The 15,059-nt window shown below is 46.3% G+C and overlaps 1 protein-coding gene across 3 annotated transcripts in view; it reads right to left on the minus strand.

Moving 5' to 3' along the window:
• The window catches only part of GTF2F2 (general transcription factor IIF, polypeptide 2, 30kDa), a 90,421-nt gene extending 85,482 nt beyond the window's left edge, over positions 1-4,939 (minus strand). For all 3 annotated transcript variants that reach the window (XR_775383.1, XM_010583412.1, XM_010583411.1), the window contains exon 1: positions 4,758-4,939. Coding sequence is in view for 2 of the 3 variants with exons in the window: in XM_010583412.1 (XP_010581714.1) it covers positions 4,758-4,823 (66 nt within the window). In the remaining variant the exon portion in view is untranslated. The remainder of the gene's footprint in view (positions 1-4,757) is intronic.
• Between the last annotated feature and the right edge of the window lie 10,120 nt (positions 4,940-15,059).

Below are 15,059 nucleotides of genomic sequence, written 5' to 3' on the forward strand. Positions count from 1 at the left end.
TCTTTAATTTTGCAGCAATGTTCTTTACTGGTACAGCAAAGTTTATTCTGGCTCACACAGTCCACAGCTACTGAAAACATCTGTGCCCACATAGTAAAATGGTGTGAGACACAGCCAGTGAGAAAGAGAAACGTACTAAGTTATGCATGTGGCATTTTCTGTTTCAAGCAGCAAAGAGGCACTTTGTAGTCTGATTTTGTCTTGCATAGAATAAAACTAAGCCAAGTTTCACTGCACAGCTGAGGAGGTGAAGAGCCTGTTCCAGGAACTTGCTGACAAACAGCAACCTGTTAACTTCCTAAAGCTTAAATGAATTTAACACTAACCTTGCATTTACCTTTTCTTACAAAAAACCCGCAAACCTCTTGGTACTGGTGCTTAGCACTTTCCTTTAGTCTCACAGCACCCCATGAAGTACTGTGGAATAGCTAGAAAACCAGATGTCCTCCAACTGCTCAGCCAAACTAAACGTCAGTCCAGGTTTTCATGAAGTCCTAACATGGGGTCAAAAATGCCACAAATGCACAACAGAAAGCCATGAATTGGCACAATCTATTGATATATATTTTTTCCACAGTCTTCAATGTGGTAATTTTCTACAGAGGATTTCATGCCAGATCAGATATCATTTTCTTTCTAAAGCCAAGATAAATGCTATCACATGCCCCAGCTGACTCAACAGAAGTATTATTATGTGCTCGCACCTAATCTGTATCTAATTTACATTGCCAGGTAATAAGGTAGACATACATTCAGTATGAGTGGACAAGGAGTGAAGGACTCTCATGCTGTTAAAATCACTGACTTGCTGTATAATATCATCAGACGGGGAATTTATTCAGATTAAGAGGTTGCAGATCAATCATACTTCTTTCAGCTGCATGGGAAACAGTCTCAGAGTGCAATTAATCATCTTTCTGTTGGCCTATCCACAGTCAAGGGCTATGCAGAGGAAAAAAAAAAAGGGTTATGAAGGACTGTGATCAAAGGATTACTTCTAGCTATACACAGATACTTCAGTTAAAACCAGATGGTACTCTCAAAACCACGTGCTAAACTCTGTAGCTCCATGCTAATGGCGTAAACAATCACAGGAAAGATTAAATAAAGTCTTACACACTGTAGACATCTTAATTTGCCACTTCCTTTAACTTGAGCATAATAAAAGTTTAACTTACGGAGAACAGTCAGTTTTCAAACTCTTATACTCCTTGAAAGAACATACAGAAAACGAAAGCAACCTACTTTTACAGAGCAGAAAGAATTTTCAAAGATCCCACAAGCAGGATTTTGAAAAATACATACCCACAGAAAGACTAACTTGTGGACAGAGTACCTGCCATACCGAAAGGTTACTGAACATTTTTAAGACAAGTGGCCTTTATTCTGGGATTTGTAGGTAAGAACACTCTTCACTCCAAAAACCCATACAATTTAATCATGAGAAGAAATCTGACACACTAAGTAGCATCACTTCAAGACCTCTTCACACTGCTGTTTTCTTCCTGCTACTCACATCACACAAACACCCGGGCTCCAGTACACGAGGAACCTGCAGGTAGCGTACGACACGAGGGCCCCTGCTCCACGCATCTTTCAGCTTATTCACAGCTTCCTATCTGCCTTTAGAACAAAACACACAAGCAGCCCCTATCTGCAATAAACTACTTCCAATTTTCTGTATGAAATTAAATTAGCTCTTTCTCTATATAGCAATCCATATGCAGTACATACATCAGAAACTGAATAAGGCTGATGTCAGGTTCTATGTTTTCGTTTTCCTTTGAACATACAAAAAAGACATTATATAAAGATATCCTCTTTCTAAATATAGATCAACGCAGCAGATTAAATAAAACCAAACAACCACCCAGGGAACAAGAAATTCACAAATATAACTGCTAACACTAAATGGGCTTCACTTTACCACAAGTACATAACAAATACTTCTTATAATATTTCCCTATCTTAGCTTTCACTGAAAACACAGGAAAAATTATTCCAGTTGCTTTCTGGGTTGGGTTTGTACTAAAGCGACTCACTCGATCTCTGGTACCTCCTCTTACTGCTCATGCTCCTAAAATACTCATCACTACCTTTTTTATTGCCTGTTAAGTAGTCTCTCTAGAATACTTCCTGTGCTAGCATAATACATGCTAAAGGGAAATTAAATAAGACAGGTTTTTTATTCCAGCAGAACTGATGGCTCTCTCCCTCAAAGGAAGGATAAATTCAGCCTCGTTATCCTAGCTAGTGAAGATAAAAAGTAAAGGTGCTACACACTGTCATGCCTCTGAGCGTGTTGAAGGTCTCAGTAACAAGGACAGTTGTTTCCAAGTTCAAGTCCAAAGGAATTCAAAGGATAAAATTCTGCACATCCCTCGCTATGGTCTATCAATGTTAGCAACTTTGTACTATTTATTTTAATTATCATTATACAAGAAGACAGACAAATTATAAGTTCAGACCACATGCATGAAGGATTACATTAACATTTAGTTGGAAGATTAATATTTAAGCATTCCTTTTAGTCCGATTTTCTCATTAAACCAGGCAGCACTCTGTGCTCACAGAGTGGCATCAACTGTAAGCATAGATGTGCCTGAAAATTCCTGACTTGCTTCAAGAAACATCAAATTGTATCAGAGCAAGTTCAGTGTCCTATCTCCAAATGCAGCCAACAGCGGATACTTCAGAAAGAACAGGAGAACATAAGAAGAAAAGGTATTTCCTCAGCATGCTCTTCTAATTTCTAGGATCTTTTGGTCAGCAGTCTTGGGGTATGGAAGCACGTTAATTTTTAATCTCTCAATCCAATTTTCTTGCTTGAATTTGTCTAATGGCTTTTTGAGCTTCTGCAAAGTTTTGACATTGACAAGTTCCAAAATTTAACTACGTACTGTGCAAAACAGTACCTGCTTTGTTTGCTCTGAGCCCCATCAGATGCATTAATATGACACACCCTTAATTCTTGTGTCAAACTGGCTCTTCCCTATTCACCTTTGCCTATTCACTTCTTCCTTATCCACCTGTGACATTACTCATTACTTCAGACCTCTAGATGATTTCCTAATCAAACATCTTGCCAGCCTGAAAGGTAACAACGTATTTAGGAGTTCCCTCCACAGCCACCATTCCTTGTTCCCCAGATCATCCCTGGTGCTCTCCTCTGTCCTGTTTCTGGGTCCACTGTATACCTGCCACAATAGGGAGGATGAGACCAGAACTACACACAGTATTCAGGATACAGGCAATATGATGGCACAACAATATTTTCTCTTTTGTTCTCTGTATCTTTCGTAATTATGCCCAATGTTGAATCTGCTCATTTGACATGACATTCTTATAGAGTTATCTACATCTACTGAAAACCTGAACCTCCTCCTGAATGACGACAACCAGCAAAGACCCAATCACTGTGTAATTAGGATAGTTTTTCTCTATGCATGTTAGATTAGATTTTTCAACGCTGAATTTCATCTGCCACTTTATCACCCTGTCACTCAGCATATCATGATATACTCCTGCAGCTTTCTGTTGTCAGCTTTCGCTTTTACTGTCCTGGATAAGCTATTACAATTAGAGCACTACGCAGCATTCGTTACGGTTTCATGAAACCAGACATTTGGGTGTCAGTACGAAAGAGGAAGCCAGATGCAGTGACCTACCCGCCACCAGAAATTCTGCGCAGCAAAGCAAGTCTGAAATTCCCCACCATTTTCAAGGGCCACAGTAAGATCACAGGGGCCACAATAAGATGTTTTGCTAGTTGAAGTATGATGGTATCACATCCCCTTACCACCCAGAACCAGTATTTGGGTACTAGCCCATCCCCACAGGTTCCTTCAAGTTCATGTTCTGAGCCTGTTCCCTCTGTCCCCAAAGGAGGAAGAGGAGGAGGCTGCTGTTTCTCCCCAGACAGAACAAATACAGGTCTAGAAAAACAGGGACACATCCACAGGGGACTAGAAGGGGGGCAGGTCACATATTCCCCCACTGGCTGTGAGTCTCCTCTTTCCTGAGCCCATGCTTGCCATTGCCAGCAGAAGCGGCCAAGCTATCTTGATAAAAGACCCTCCACAGAACAGATTTGAGATGCAGGCAGCGGCAACTGAGTTCGCAGCAGCAGACGTGAGCGTGGCCCTGCACCAGGCAGGTGCCTGGGTTTGACTTGACGATCTTTACATCTTTTCATAGCACCTTCACCACAGCTGTACTTCTCTAGCACCAAGCTGAGCTGTTGTGACAAGAGATGGGCGTTTATTTTCCTTGGTTTTGTTTGGGGTTTTTGGGGGGGGGGGGTTTGTTTGTTTGTTTTAACCAGGACGTGAATTTGGGAGCACTCAAACTTTCTCCGACTCTCAGAGTTTACGGAAAATAAAAGCCACGCTACCGCGCTCGTCACCCCTAACAGAGCACAAGCCGAGGGCAGCTCCCAGGTAGCCCAATTTTCCCTCCCGTGTATCATTTACCCCAGCAGCTAGCCGGGCAAACGCCACACGTCGTTGCTCGCCCACCCACCCCGCGCCCACGAGAAGGGAAACGGGGGCACCGGCTGCCCGGGGGCACCGGCCAAGCCCCGCCGCGGGCCTGCTCCCCTTCCCCAGCGCCCTCAGACACGGCCCCGCTCCGCGCTACCGCCCGGCCTCTACCCCGGGACCCGCCACCGCCACCCCGGGCACGGCGGAGCGGGGACGGCAGGGAAGGCCCGGCCGCCACAGGCCGGTCCCGGGGACCAGCACCGGCGGCTTTCTCACCTTCACCAGCCACATGCCCGTGTTCTGTTTGGCCCCGGTGAGGTCCAGCTCGCCCTTCTCGCTCATGGCGGGGCCGAGGCGGAGGACGGGCCGAGCGGGTTGGGGCACACCGGGCCGCTCTTCCTGCTCCCCCGGCCGCTGTACCCGCCCGGACCCGTACGGCAGCGCACCGCGCCGCCGGGAGACGGTGGCCCGCGGTGGACAAACCTCCTCCGTTGCGGAGAGCGGCCGGATGGCGGGCCGGCGCTGCGGGGAGGACGCGGGTTCGAGTCCCCGCCCCGGCGCGGCAGCGGGCAGGGGAGAGCCTCGACATGGCGGACACAAAAAAGTTATTCTCTCCCTGTAGGGGAAGGGTTGGGCCGGCGTGCCGGAGGACGGCAGCAGCGGGCAAAATGATCTAGAGAACCTGGAGGAGCCGCCTGGGGAGAGGAGGCGCCGCCATGACAGTGCTCATTGGTGTGGGCGGGAAATGGCGTCTGGGGAGCAGCTCCAGGGAAAAGGGTGAAAGCATCACGGTGCGCCCAAACGTCACAAAAAGTGAGGGGAAAAAGAGCAGGTGAATCGCTGACCGTGATAAAAAGTGAAGAATTAGGCTTAGCTTTCCGCAAAGTGACCTCACGGTGAAGCGTTGGAACAAGCTGTCCGACGATGGGATGGCGTCTCAGGTGCCGAAAATGTCTTAAGTCAGGAGAGAGCAAGCGTCTGCCAGCTCTGCTTTGAGACGGGGTATTGGGCTTAGATAACCTCTCCAAGTCCCTGTTTTATGCCTCTGTCCTTATCGCTAGGGAAGTTTTCCTAACATCTAGTCTGTTTCCCTTCTTGCAGTTTAAGCTCATTATTTCTCTTCTGTCCATTGTGAACACGGAAAGCATCTTATTACTGCCTTTTCTGCAGTTTTACTTTATCCCTTCACTGAGGTGTATCCCTGTGGTTTGTCTCCACTTACACTAAACAACCTCAGTTTATTCGAATCTGTCTCAGAGGTCGTATTTTCTAGACCTCCGTTGCTCTCTGAATTCTCCCCAGTACAGGTTTACATCCTCCTTGAAGTCTGGCTGCACAGCAGTGAAGGTCATACTCCTTCTGAGACTGCACCAGCAGCAAGCAGAGAATATTTCTGGTACAACATGCAAGACATTGCTTATCTGGTTTGCAGAAAATGATCTCAGTATTACATCTCAGATATGATAGCCTGTCGTTCTAATTATAGGCAAGCATCTAGGTAACCAAGGAGGGCAATGCTTTTATGCATATCTGAAGCAACAACAGCTAACACTGAACTATTCTGATTAGGATTAATTACATTTAAAAATTACTTCTGTTTTTACATTGGAGTCGTACTTGCCTGCAGAACTCAGCTGGGAGGGTGGGTGAAGCTTACACTGTTAATCAGCTTCCACTAAAAATTCAGATTTCATTGAGACAACCTTTCACAGACACAGTGGAGGCATCTCCTCAAATGTTAACAAAAATGGAAGCAGATGCATCTCAACAGCGGTAAAACCAGCCACCATTCCTGGGACTGTGCTACCCCCAAATATTATAGGTCTAAGACCCTTAGGTTTTGTTCACCTGTAAAAAGAGTGGATCTACACAGACAAACACCATTTCTTTAGTTTGCTTTTGGGTCCTACTCCACTGATTCTCTGTGCTGTACATAGGAGAGTTTGTTCCTGGGGTCCCTCTGAGAACAAGCCAGTGAATTCCCTCTAAGTAAAACCCAGAGGCACGGCTGGATATCCAAGAAGGTACGGATGCAGCCATATCCCACTTCCCTCTCTCTACCCAGCATGGTCCTCCAGCATAACTCCAAGAATCAATGCCCCCTCAAACGCAGCCAATTTTTCAGGATACGTGCTGTTCCTCACCCTGCTATAAAACAACTTGGTGATGGGTCTGGCAGAAATGAGGGGCTCAGTGATATGATCTTCCTAGAATCACAGGGTCACAGAATGGTTTGGGTTGGAAGGGCCCTTAAAGATCATCCAGTTCCAACCCCCCTGCCATGGGCAGGGACACCTTCCACCAGACCAGGTTGCTCCAAGCCCCATCCAACCTGGCCTTGAACACTGCCAGGGATGGGGCAGCCACAACCTCTCTGGGCAACCTGTGCCAGTGCCTCATCACCCTCACAGAGAAGAAATTCTTCCTTATGTCCAATCTAAACCTGCCCTCTTTCAGTTTAAAACCATTGCCCCTTGTCCTATCACTACATGCCCTTGTAAAAAGTCACTCTCCAGCTATCTTGTAGTCCCCCTTTAGGTACTGGAGGGCTGCTATAAGGTCTCCCTGGAGCCTTCTCTTCTCCAGGCTGAACAACCCCAACTGTCTCAGCCTTTCTCCATTGCAGAGGTGCTCCAGCCGTCTGACCATTTTCATGTCCCTCCTCTGGGCCCGCTCCAACAGGTCCATGTCTGTCCCGTGCTGAGGACCCCAGAGCTGGACACAGTACTCCAGGTGGGATCTCAAATTTTCCCCTGGGATAATCATTGAATTAATGACAAAGTTGTCCCTCTGCCACCACCCCCAGCTCAGTCTGCATGCTCAGATCACACCTGCCACAACTTTTAAAAAAGGAAAAAGCGGTGGAATGGATGTTTCTAACAGGAGTGACGTTTTCAGGGAGGCAGCATCGCGGCGGGTTTGGAGGAGCCGGCACTCTACCGGACAGGCGATGGAAGGAGAGGAGCTCTACTTGCAAGCAGCCCAGCTGCAGGTGACACCTTGGGACACCTGAGAGAAGGAACCCACGAGGAGCCATCGCTCCTATTCCAGGTGTAAATGACAATAGCAAAAACCTCTGTAAAAGCCTGGCAATTGGGGTGGCTCAGCTGGCAACCAGGAGGGGAAGGCGGCCAGGCAGAGATCTCTCCTGGCTCCCTCCAGGCAGCCTCTCCAGACCCGTTTCCATGGAAACTGAATTTAAAGGGACAACAAGCTGGAAAAGAGCTCATTTTCATTAATTCCTCATTTAAAATCTCAACCTTCTGTTTGCCAGGGACACATTTAGCGCCACGGAGGAGGATCCGGGGGCCAGCTGCTGAACAGCAGAGCTGTGTGTTAGTCACCCATTTTCTTCTTGCTTGCACAGAAGCAGATGTTGTGTCTGAGGAGATCGGTGGCCAAATTCCGACTTGCACAACCTTTCCCTCTTTTCCCCCCACCCCATCCAACTAGGTGAGATGAAGAGGCTGCAGTGTTGTCGGCAGCCGCACATGGTTTCTCTTCACCGGTTTTAGGAACGGGCTAATCACTGCAGCCTCATGGTGCTGGCTGAAAACCACCGCAGCAGAAGATGCAAAAGGCCTGATTACTGTCCTGTTGAAGCTGATGGGAGTTTTGCCATCAGGAACTCACGTGCTTCCCTCAAAGCCCAGTGAGGATGAGGGGAGATGTGCTCCTGGGAGCTGGTAGTGGTCTCAGCCAAGATGTCAGTGATGGACACCATTGGACAAGTTTCACTGAAAACACTTCTCAGCTATCAAATGGAGTTTTTAGGGGAAAAAGACCTACTGGCAAAGTGAATTGCACGTGAGAGTGCTCAAACCACTCAGCTGTATCCTCTGTGGGGAAAACCTGCTTTATTTTTGGGTAGCACTAAAGCGTGGCACCTAGGAAAGCTCTTCAGCTCCTGGCACGGTGTGCACATCTCCCCAGGGACAGCACTCACGCATGTGCTGGTCACTGCTTCGTGACTCACTGGTTTCCACTGGAGAGAAGGGGACCTAGACGTGCAGGCAGAGAGCTGGGCAGTGAGTCTGGAGGCCACGTGCTTTCTTTTCCTGAGCCCCCCTAATAGCACCAAATGGAGGAACCCCCACAAGACAGCTCTTGAAGATGTCAGGATTCCTTTGCCCCAGCCTCACCGATTTTAGCTGCAAGATGGTTCAACATAGTTCTTATTGCCTGCCTGGCGAGAAGAAGTCATGGGATAACATTGTTTTAGAAACATCAGAGGTTTTGATGAAAACTACATTTTTTCTGTATTTTTCCTGGTGCAGGGAGACCGCTGGGGAAGTGAAGCAGGCTTTGTAGAAAGGAAATAAAATAGAGCACGTGATTATCAGTGTGTTATGAGCTAATACAACACAGAGATCTATATTGCTCTATTGTCCCCAAACCTTCCACACTGGGTAAAATAGCAGATGACAAACAGTTTTCATACACTAGATCAGACAAATCAGCTATAATCACACTAAACTGCAAGCACTGAATTATATGAAGCAGGTGGATCCCAACCTGTATTTCAGTTTATAAGCAAAGCAGAGTGCTTGCATGGAATTTTAACAAGAACAACAAAATTTCCCTACTCCAGGTGCACAACAACAGAGAAGATCATTGCTTTGAGTGATGGAAAAACGGAGCCACAGCCACCTCTGGCTCCTTTTCACTGCTCTGCCAGCAATGAGTTTGCAGACCCCCTGTCTTTAATACTTTCCACATGGTGGATGAGGAGGAGAAGTGTGTATCTGGCAAAAGGCAAGGAGGAGAGGGACTGCAGCTCCTGGCTCTGGTCCTGTGAAATCACATTAAACACACAAAAGCCCCTTCCTACCTGAACTGCTGCTGTGACTTTGCTGCTCTGGGACTCCAGATGTGCCACAGGGGTCCAACCGTGGGCTCTCCCTGCAAGAAAAACCATGTCACTGGGCCACAGGCTCCCCTTCCCGTGAAAGGCATTGGGGCACAGCCAGCAAGCCTGCATCCCATCACGATACTCATGTGGTTGGGGACACGGAGGGGTGGGAAGGGTTTGGGAGAGGCCACGAGGCTGCCCAGGTCGTGCTGGCCGCCTGGCTGGCCTGAGAGCCGGGCAGCCCTAAAATCCAGAGGCCACGACCTCCTTCCTCTGGCCAGATGCGGCTTGGCCATCTCGCAGCCCAGAGGCTTGGCTATCTAAGACCAAAGCATTCACTTAGATTCATGTGGATATAAGACCTCGTTTTGGTGATTTCTCACCACTCCTCACAGCAGGTGTCCTCGGGGATGGCTGGAGCACCCTACTCCTTTTCTGGCTGCCGGTGCTGAGCATGTTGCAGGAGCACCACCTCCCTGAGTCACACTTCACGTTTGATGGGGGCCCTTGGCATTTGCAAGCGATTCCTGGTAGGTTTGGGATGTTTCCTCATCTCTCGGTTCCCAGGTTTCCAGAAAGCATTTCACTGGGAAACGGTGATGCCCCAGAAACCTGGTTTCACCTCTCCTCTTCTCTGTGGATGGGGTGACCCCCCCAGTCTGTTTTCTAGCATTTCCATGTGCTGGAGGAGCTGAGTGCTGCCCACATCTGGATGCTCCCTGAGTTCAGCTGTGTATCATACACCTCCATAGGGTCAAAACCTTTGGGTCGGGAGCTAGAGATGAGATTTCTGCCAGGCACGAAGGGAAGCTCCTGCAGAAGCTGACTTTCACTTGGGAGCACTGAGCCAGGAAGGAGACTATTCCACCAACAGCTAATGCTCTGACTTCATTCATTCCTGTCAGCCAACCTCCTCATTAACAAATTAAGGTGAGCAGGGCACTCATTTTGGAAGAGGAAAACTGGTGGAGTGAGATTGTTACAGAGCTGCTTGTCTGACTCTGTTACAAGTACCGCACAGCATCAGCAGAGCTCCGCTGGCCAGCAAGGGTCTCTCCTATAGCCTGAATATCTGATTTTTCAGCCAGTAAAGAACCCATGGCTTCACAAGTGTGCAAGAAATAAATCTCAAAACTACCATTAACACTTGAACTGCCAGGGCAAGCAGACAGCAAACCTTTGCCGTCTTCAACTGTCATGCATCATTCTCTTACCTGCACTGCAGATGGTCTATGTAACCTGGAAAAAGAGAGGAAATAATCTGCAATGGGGCAAAAAACATCTGGGCAGAGCATGGTCATTGATTTTGGAATAAGAGAAAAGAAAACCTGTGTAGCTTATTCCTCAAACAGAGCATGGGCCATCAAGCTGCATGTCTAGTTCCTCTGGCAGCAAAGGATTCTCAGTGTGCCTTTTTAAGGCCAAAATATATGTTGCAGCCGTTGTGTTTTCAGACTGCCTTTGAGCAATACATTAATAACAGACTTGTTCACCCCAAGCTGTTCTGTCAGTGCACAAGCATCAAGTTCACGGCAGAGCTCCCATTTCAGTAGAAGCTAGGCAGTATGAAACCTTAACCATCACACTTCTGCCCAAAAACACGACTCAAAACCCCAGTTCTGATCAGAAGGCAATCTTCATTCATTAATTAATCCTTTTTAATTCTTTCTAGATGTTTGCAGCCACACATTTTTATGTATGGTATGCACTGGAGAACACCTAGTTTTCAGGTTAGTGGAATCGCAGCTGTGCTTACAATTTCACCCATACCATGTCTTCCAGCACATTAACAACGTGCAGTGAGTTTGACTGTAGGCAGCTTGGCCTCTTGTTTGTTTGGATTTTCACCATATCAAGGAAGGGACAAAAAAAAGAGAGAATTGAAAGATGCAGCTGCAAAATTTTTTTTAAAAAAGGAAGAAGACACTTGTCAGAGAATTTCAGAGATACTTGATCTGAACCTAATTTAAAATAATTTCTTAAAAAGTGACCATAAAATTGACATTATGTCTTTAACTCCAGGTCCCTTTTGCCTCTCTCTGGCATAAAAAGGTATTAGCTGGCATTTTTCACTAGTGTGTCTCAAGAAGGGGTTTTAAGCATGCAACATTTTTAACCCAGTAATAGTACAAAGGTAACATAAACTCTGAGCAGCTTGTTGCTTTCTAAAGTGCCTTTTCATTGTAGGTGAGTAGAAGATGTTACATAGAACTGAGTACTACCTGTTCTCCAGTCCTCCACTCCTTCACCTTTTTTCTGATCCTTGAGTTTTCTTTGGTGATGTACTACCTCAGCACAAAAGGTCAGCAGTACTTACAGTCACTCATTTCCTGGACTTTCTGCTAAGGATTTGGTGAAAAACGAGGGATTTTCTGTTCAGCTACCAAAAAAAAAAAAAAAAAGTTTTCAATGGATTTATTTCCCTTGTGTTATAATTAAACAAATGTGATTATATGCCAGTGATATTGCCATAATTATGTAGGTATAGACAACGCACAGTTGCCAAGGTATGTTACCGATATATAAATTATGTCCTAATGGACTGTTGTTTTGCAGAGGGAGCTTTCCAATGATGGTAGGAGAAGACTGTGTGACTAAGCTGAGGTAAAACAACATCGGTGACCAGAAGAACAAATCTAGAAGGTTACTAAAGAAAAACAGGACGCTCCTGTTGGGAAGCCAGTCAGCCTGTTGCCTAGGGGTTGCACCGTTTGAACATGTATAGGACTGGCTGACAACCTCCTGCAGCTGCCCACAGTTGAAAACATAGGCAGATAGATACAATTTTGAGATCGCGTATATATATAAATGAGATAAAAGCACCTAGTTTGTGGGTGCCACTGCTTCAGAAGTGATCGCTCTGGTCCCCTGCAATGCCACATATTTAAGCACCATCGTTAGAGGAAACAAACCACATGTATTTGCATCCAACCTCGTACCCCACCCTTGCACCTGGTTGCAGCTCAGCCACCGCCGTGCCTCCCAACAAGCTCTCAATGAGATAATTAACTGGAGACATCAGACGCGTCTGCTTCATTACCGCTGCGAACTGCCTGCAGGTTCCCTCCAAAGCCTTTCCACCTAATGGCCTTTACTGCCAGCTCTCTTTTTTCCCTAAGTGTCAGTTGTTGGCTCTTCTCTAAAACAGTGCTAATGATCTAATAAATATGATTATATTAGAGTGGTTTGTCTCCTCACTGCATAAGATAACAAAGCTACTGTGGACCAGAGCAAAATACATTATTTTTGCCACCAAGAAGGGCTTTCAGACTAAACTGAAATGAATAAACTGGAATGAATAGAAAGTGTTACAGACCTACAACTGGATTGCATTTTACTAGATTTCTCTCGATGGATGAGGTTAAATAAGGTCTGAAATTTTGCCTCCTAGTTAATTATTAGAGTTAAACGTGAAAGAAGAACAGAAACAGCATTTCAGTCAGTGGGAGGAAAATAAGCAGAAGAGGAACAGAGGGAAACAGCAAATAAAACCAGTGAGGACAACAAGATCTGACGAGAACATGGGTGCCAAAGGGTGGTGAGAGGGGCAGGGACTGCAGCGAACCCTGACAGCCTCTTGTTGCTTCGTTTTATCTTCTGGCAAATGGCACGTGGGGCTAGGAGAAAGAAACACAATGATTCTGGGATTATTTATCATCAGAGGCCATTTCCTCATAGTCTGTTTCTTGCTGAAAACCACAGGCTTATCACTGAGAATGATTTCTCCTGGAAACCGAGCTTTTGGCAGCAGCAGCCCTCAAATCCGCACTTGCAGCTTGCAGGATACGTCCACCTCCCTCCAGAAGCTCACACGCTGCTTCACATAACGCTTGTCATTTCTGGAGACTCAACGTGATCAGGAGTTCAACTCTTCGCTTCTTATACTCTTAAAGATGAATCACTGAAGCTTTATCTAACAAAGCTGAATGTTATCTTCTTTCTTAAAGTTACCAGAAGAAAAAAAAACATAAATAACAAAAAGCCATCTCTGACTGCAATGAGATTTCCCTTCAGAGCCTGCAATATTTTCGCTAGCTTTGCAAACCTCATCCTGTTACTGCTCCCTGCCCTAAGTCTCGCAGGACTTTTCCTCCTTTCACCCTCTGGCTTATGGTGGCTCTCATTGCTGTCCTGTGAATTCAAGCTCTTGGCCCTCATTTTATCATGTTACTAATTGCACTCCTTTTTACCATGCATAGTTGCCTTCACTTAAATAACCTTCCTGGCTGTTACAGCTTTTTCAAGGCTTTACCATCATATTCTTATTCTTATGTGTACACCTTAAACCCCCCCGTCTCTTGCGGAGCACCAGTGCTACATCAATCACATATAACATTATCCTTTCAGTATTCTTATTAGCAGAGCATTTGCCTAATCCGCCCTTCCGCAGTCTAGGGCTCAGAGCCCCTCAGCAAATTAGCAGTGTCTTGCTACACCATTCTTCGAGAAATTGTATTCCCCCCCCGGTCTGCCTTGCCTTGCCCTGCAGATCTGGTTCATGCCTGCACGGTGCATTACCTAGTTATTTCTTAGAGAACAAATGGAACATAATCCACTTAGAAACACCCCGATAAGAGCTACAACGTGTCTCCTACCTTCAACATCTCTGCTTCTAATTTACTGATTTGCTGTTAAAGATTTGCTGTCGCTGCCGACTCTGACTCAGCCGTCTCACAAATAAAGACCAAAGAACAACACCGGCCCTGGCTGAGCTTCTCGCTCACCTCGCCATCCCTGCTGTGCATCACCAGCACCTCCGATGGCCCCTGCCTCCCGCTGAAGATCCTAACACTTTTGATCAGGAGTTGAGACAGCAACCACCTGAAGCCAGCCATAGGCTTTACCCTCATTTGCTGGCGTGTTACGCTAGGCAATAACATCTCCCTAAGAGCACCGTGGTTAAACTACCCGAAGTCTCTTTGTTCACGTGGAGATCTTCCGCGGTGAGAGAGAAGGCATCGTTCTGGCAGTGCTAGGAATAATGAATTCTGATTTCTCATCTGCTTGCGTCTCTCACTTGGCTGACTTTGAGTCTTGGACAGGCTTTTCCCCCCATCATTAAATCTTAAATATTAATACTATATTAACAGCTAAACGTTACTTTTCAACATGTGGAGGGTTAAAACTGAAAAAGGGAAGGATTTTCTCACCATGTGGAGAGGTGAGTGGCAGAGCTGAGATTAAATTTTTGGGACTTGCCTTCCTTGCCCTTTTGTTCTGATCTCAGTGACATACAACCATTCTTCTGCTGAAGAAAACCCAGACGTAGGAAGTCCCTTGTGCCTGCCAGGCCGTCATGGGTTTTCTAGGCATATGGAGTCCATTACAGAGAGGAGCCCACTCCTGTGTTAGAGATGTGAACTACACAAAATCATTGAGGTGACTGCTCAATAAAACTCAGCTTTTGAAAATCAAGGCAGGTCATGCTAAGTGTCCGCACGTCTCGATGAGTTGTAGGTTTGGCGTGACCTCCATTTTGAGCACTTGTGGGTCAAGGCATTTTCCCTCTTGTAAAACATTATTGATTGAACTACAGTTACGATTTTGATGAGGGACTTTGAACTGGCCGTTGGAGTAGCAGGCAAATTCACACAGAGGGAAGCAAACGTAAGAAGAATGGGTAGCAATTTCCTTTGGGCCAGATGTGTACTTATCTGACATGTTTGTGCATAACAAAAAGCCTGGATATTAAACCATCTGTTGCCTCTGCTGTGGGATGGTGCAAA

The sequence above is a fragment of the Haliaeetus leucocephalus genome, unplaced genomic scaffold (assembly GCF_000737465.1).
Source record: "Haliaeetus leucocephalus isolate CR32 unplaced genomic scaffold, Haliaeetus_leucocephalus-4.0 Scaffold897, whole genome shotgun sequence".
Classification (NCBI taxonomy): domain Eukaryota; kingdom Metazoa; phylum Chordata; class Aves; order Accipitriformes; family Accipitridae; genus Haliaeetus; species Haliaeetus leucocephalus.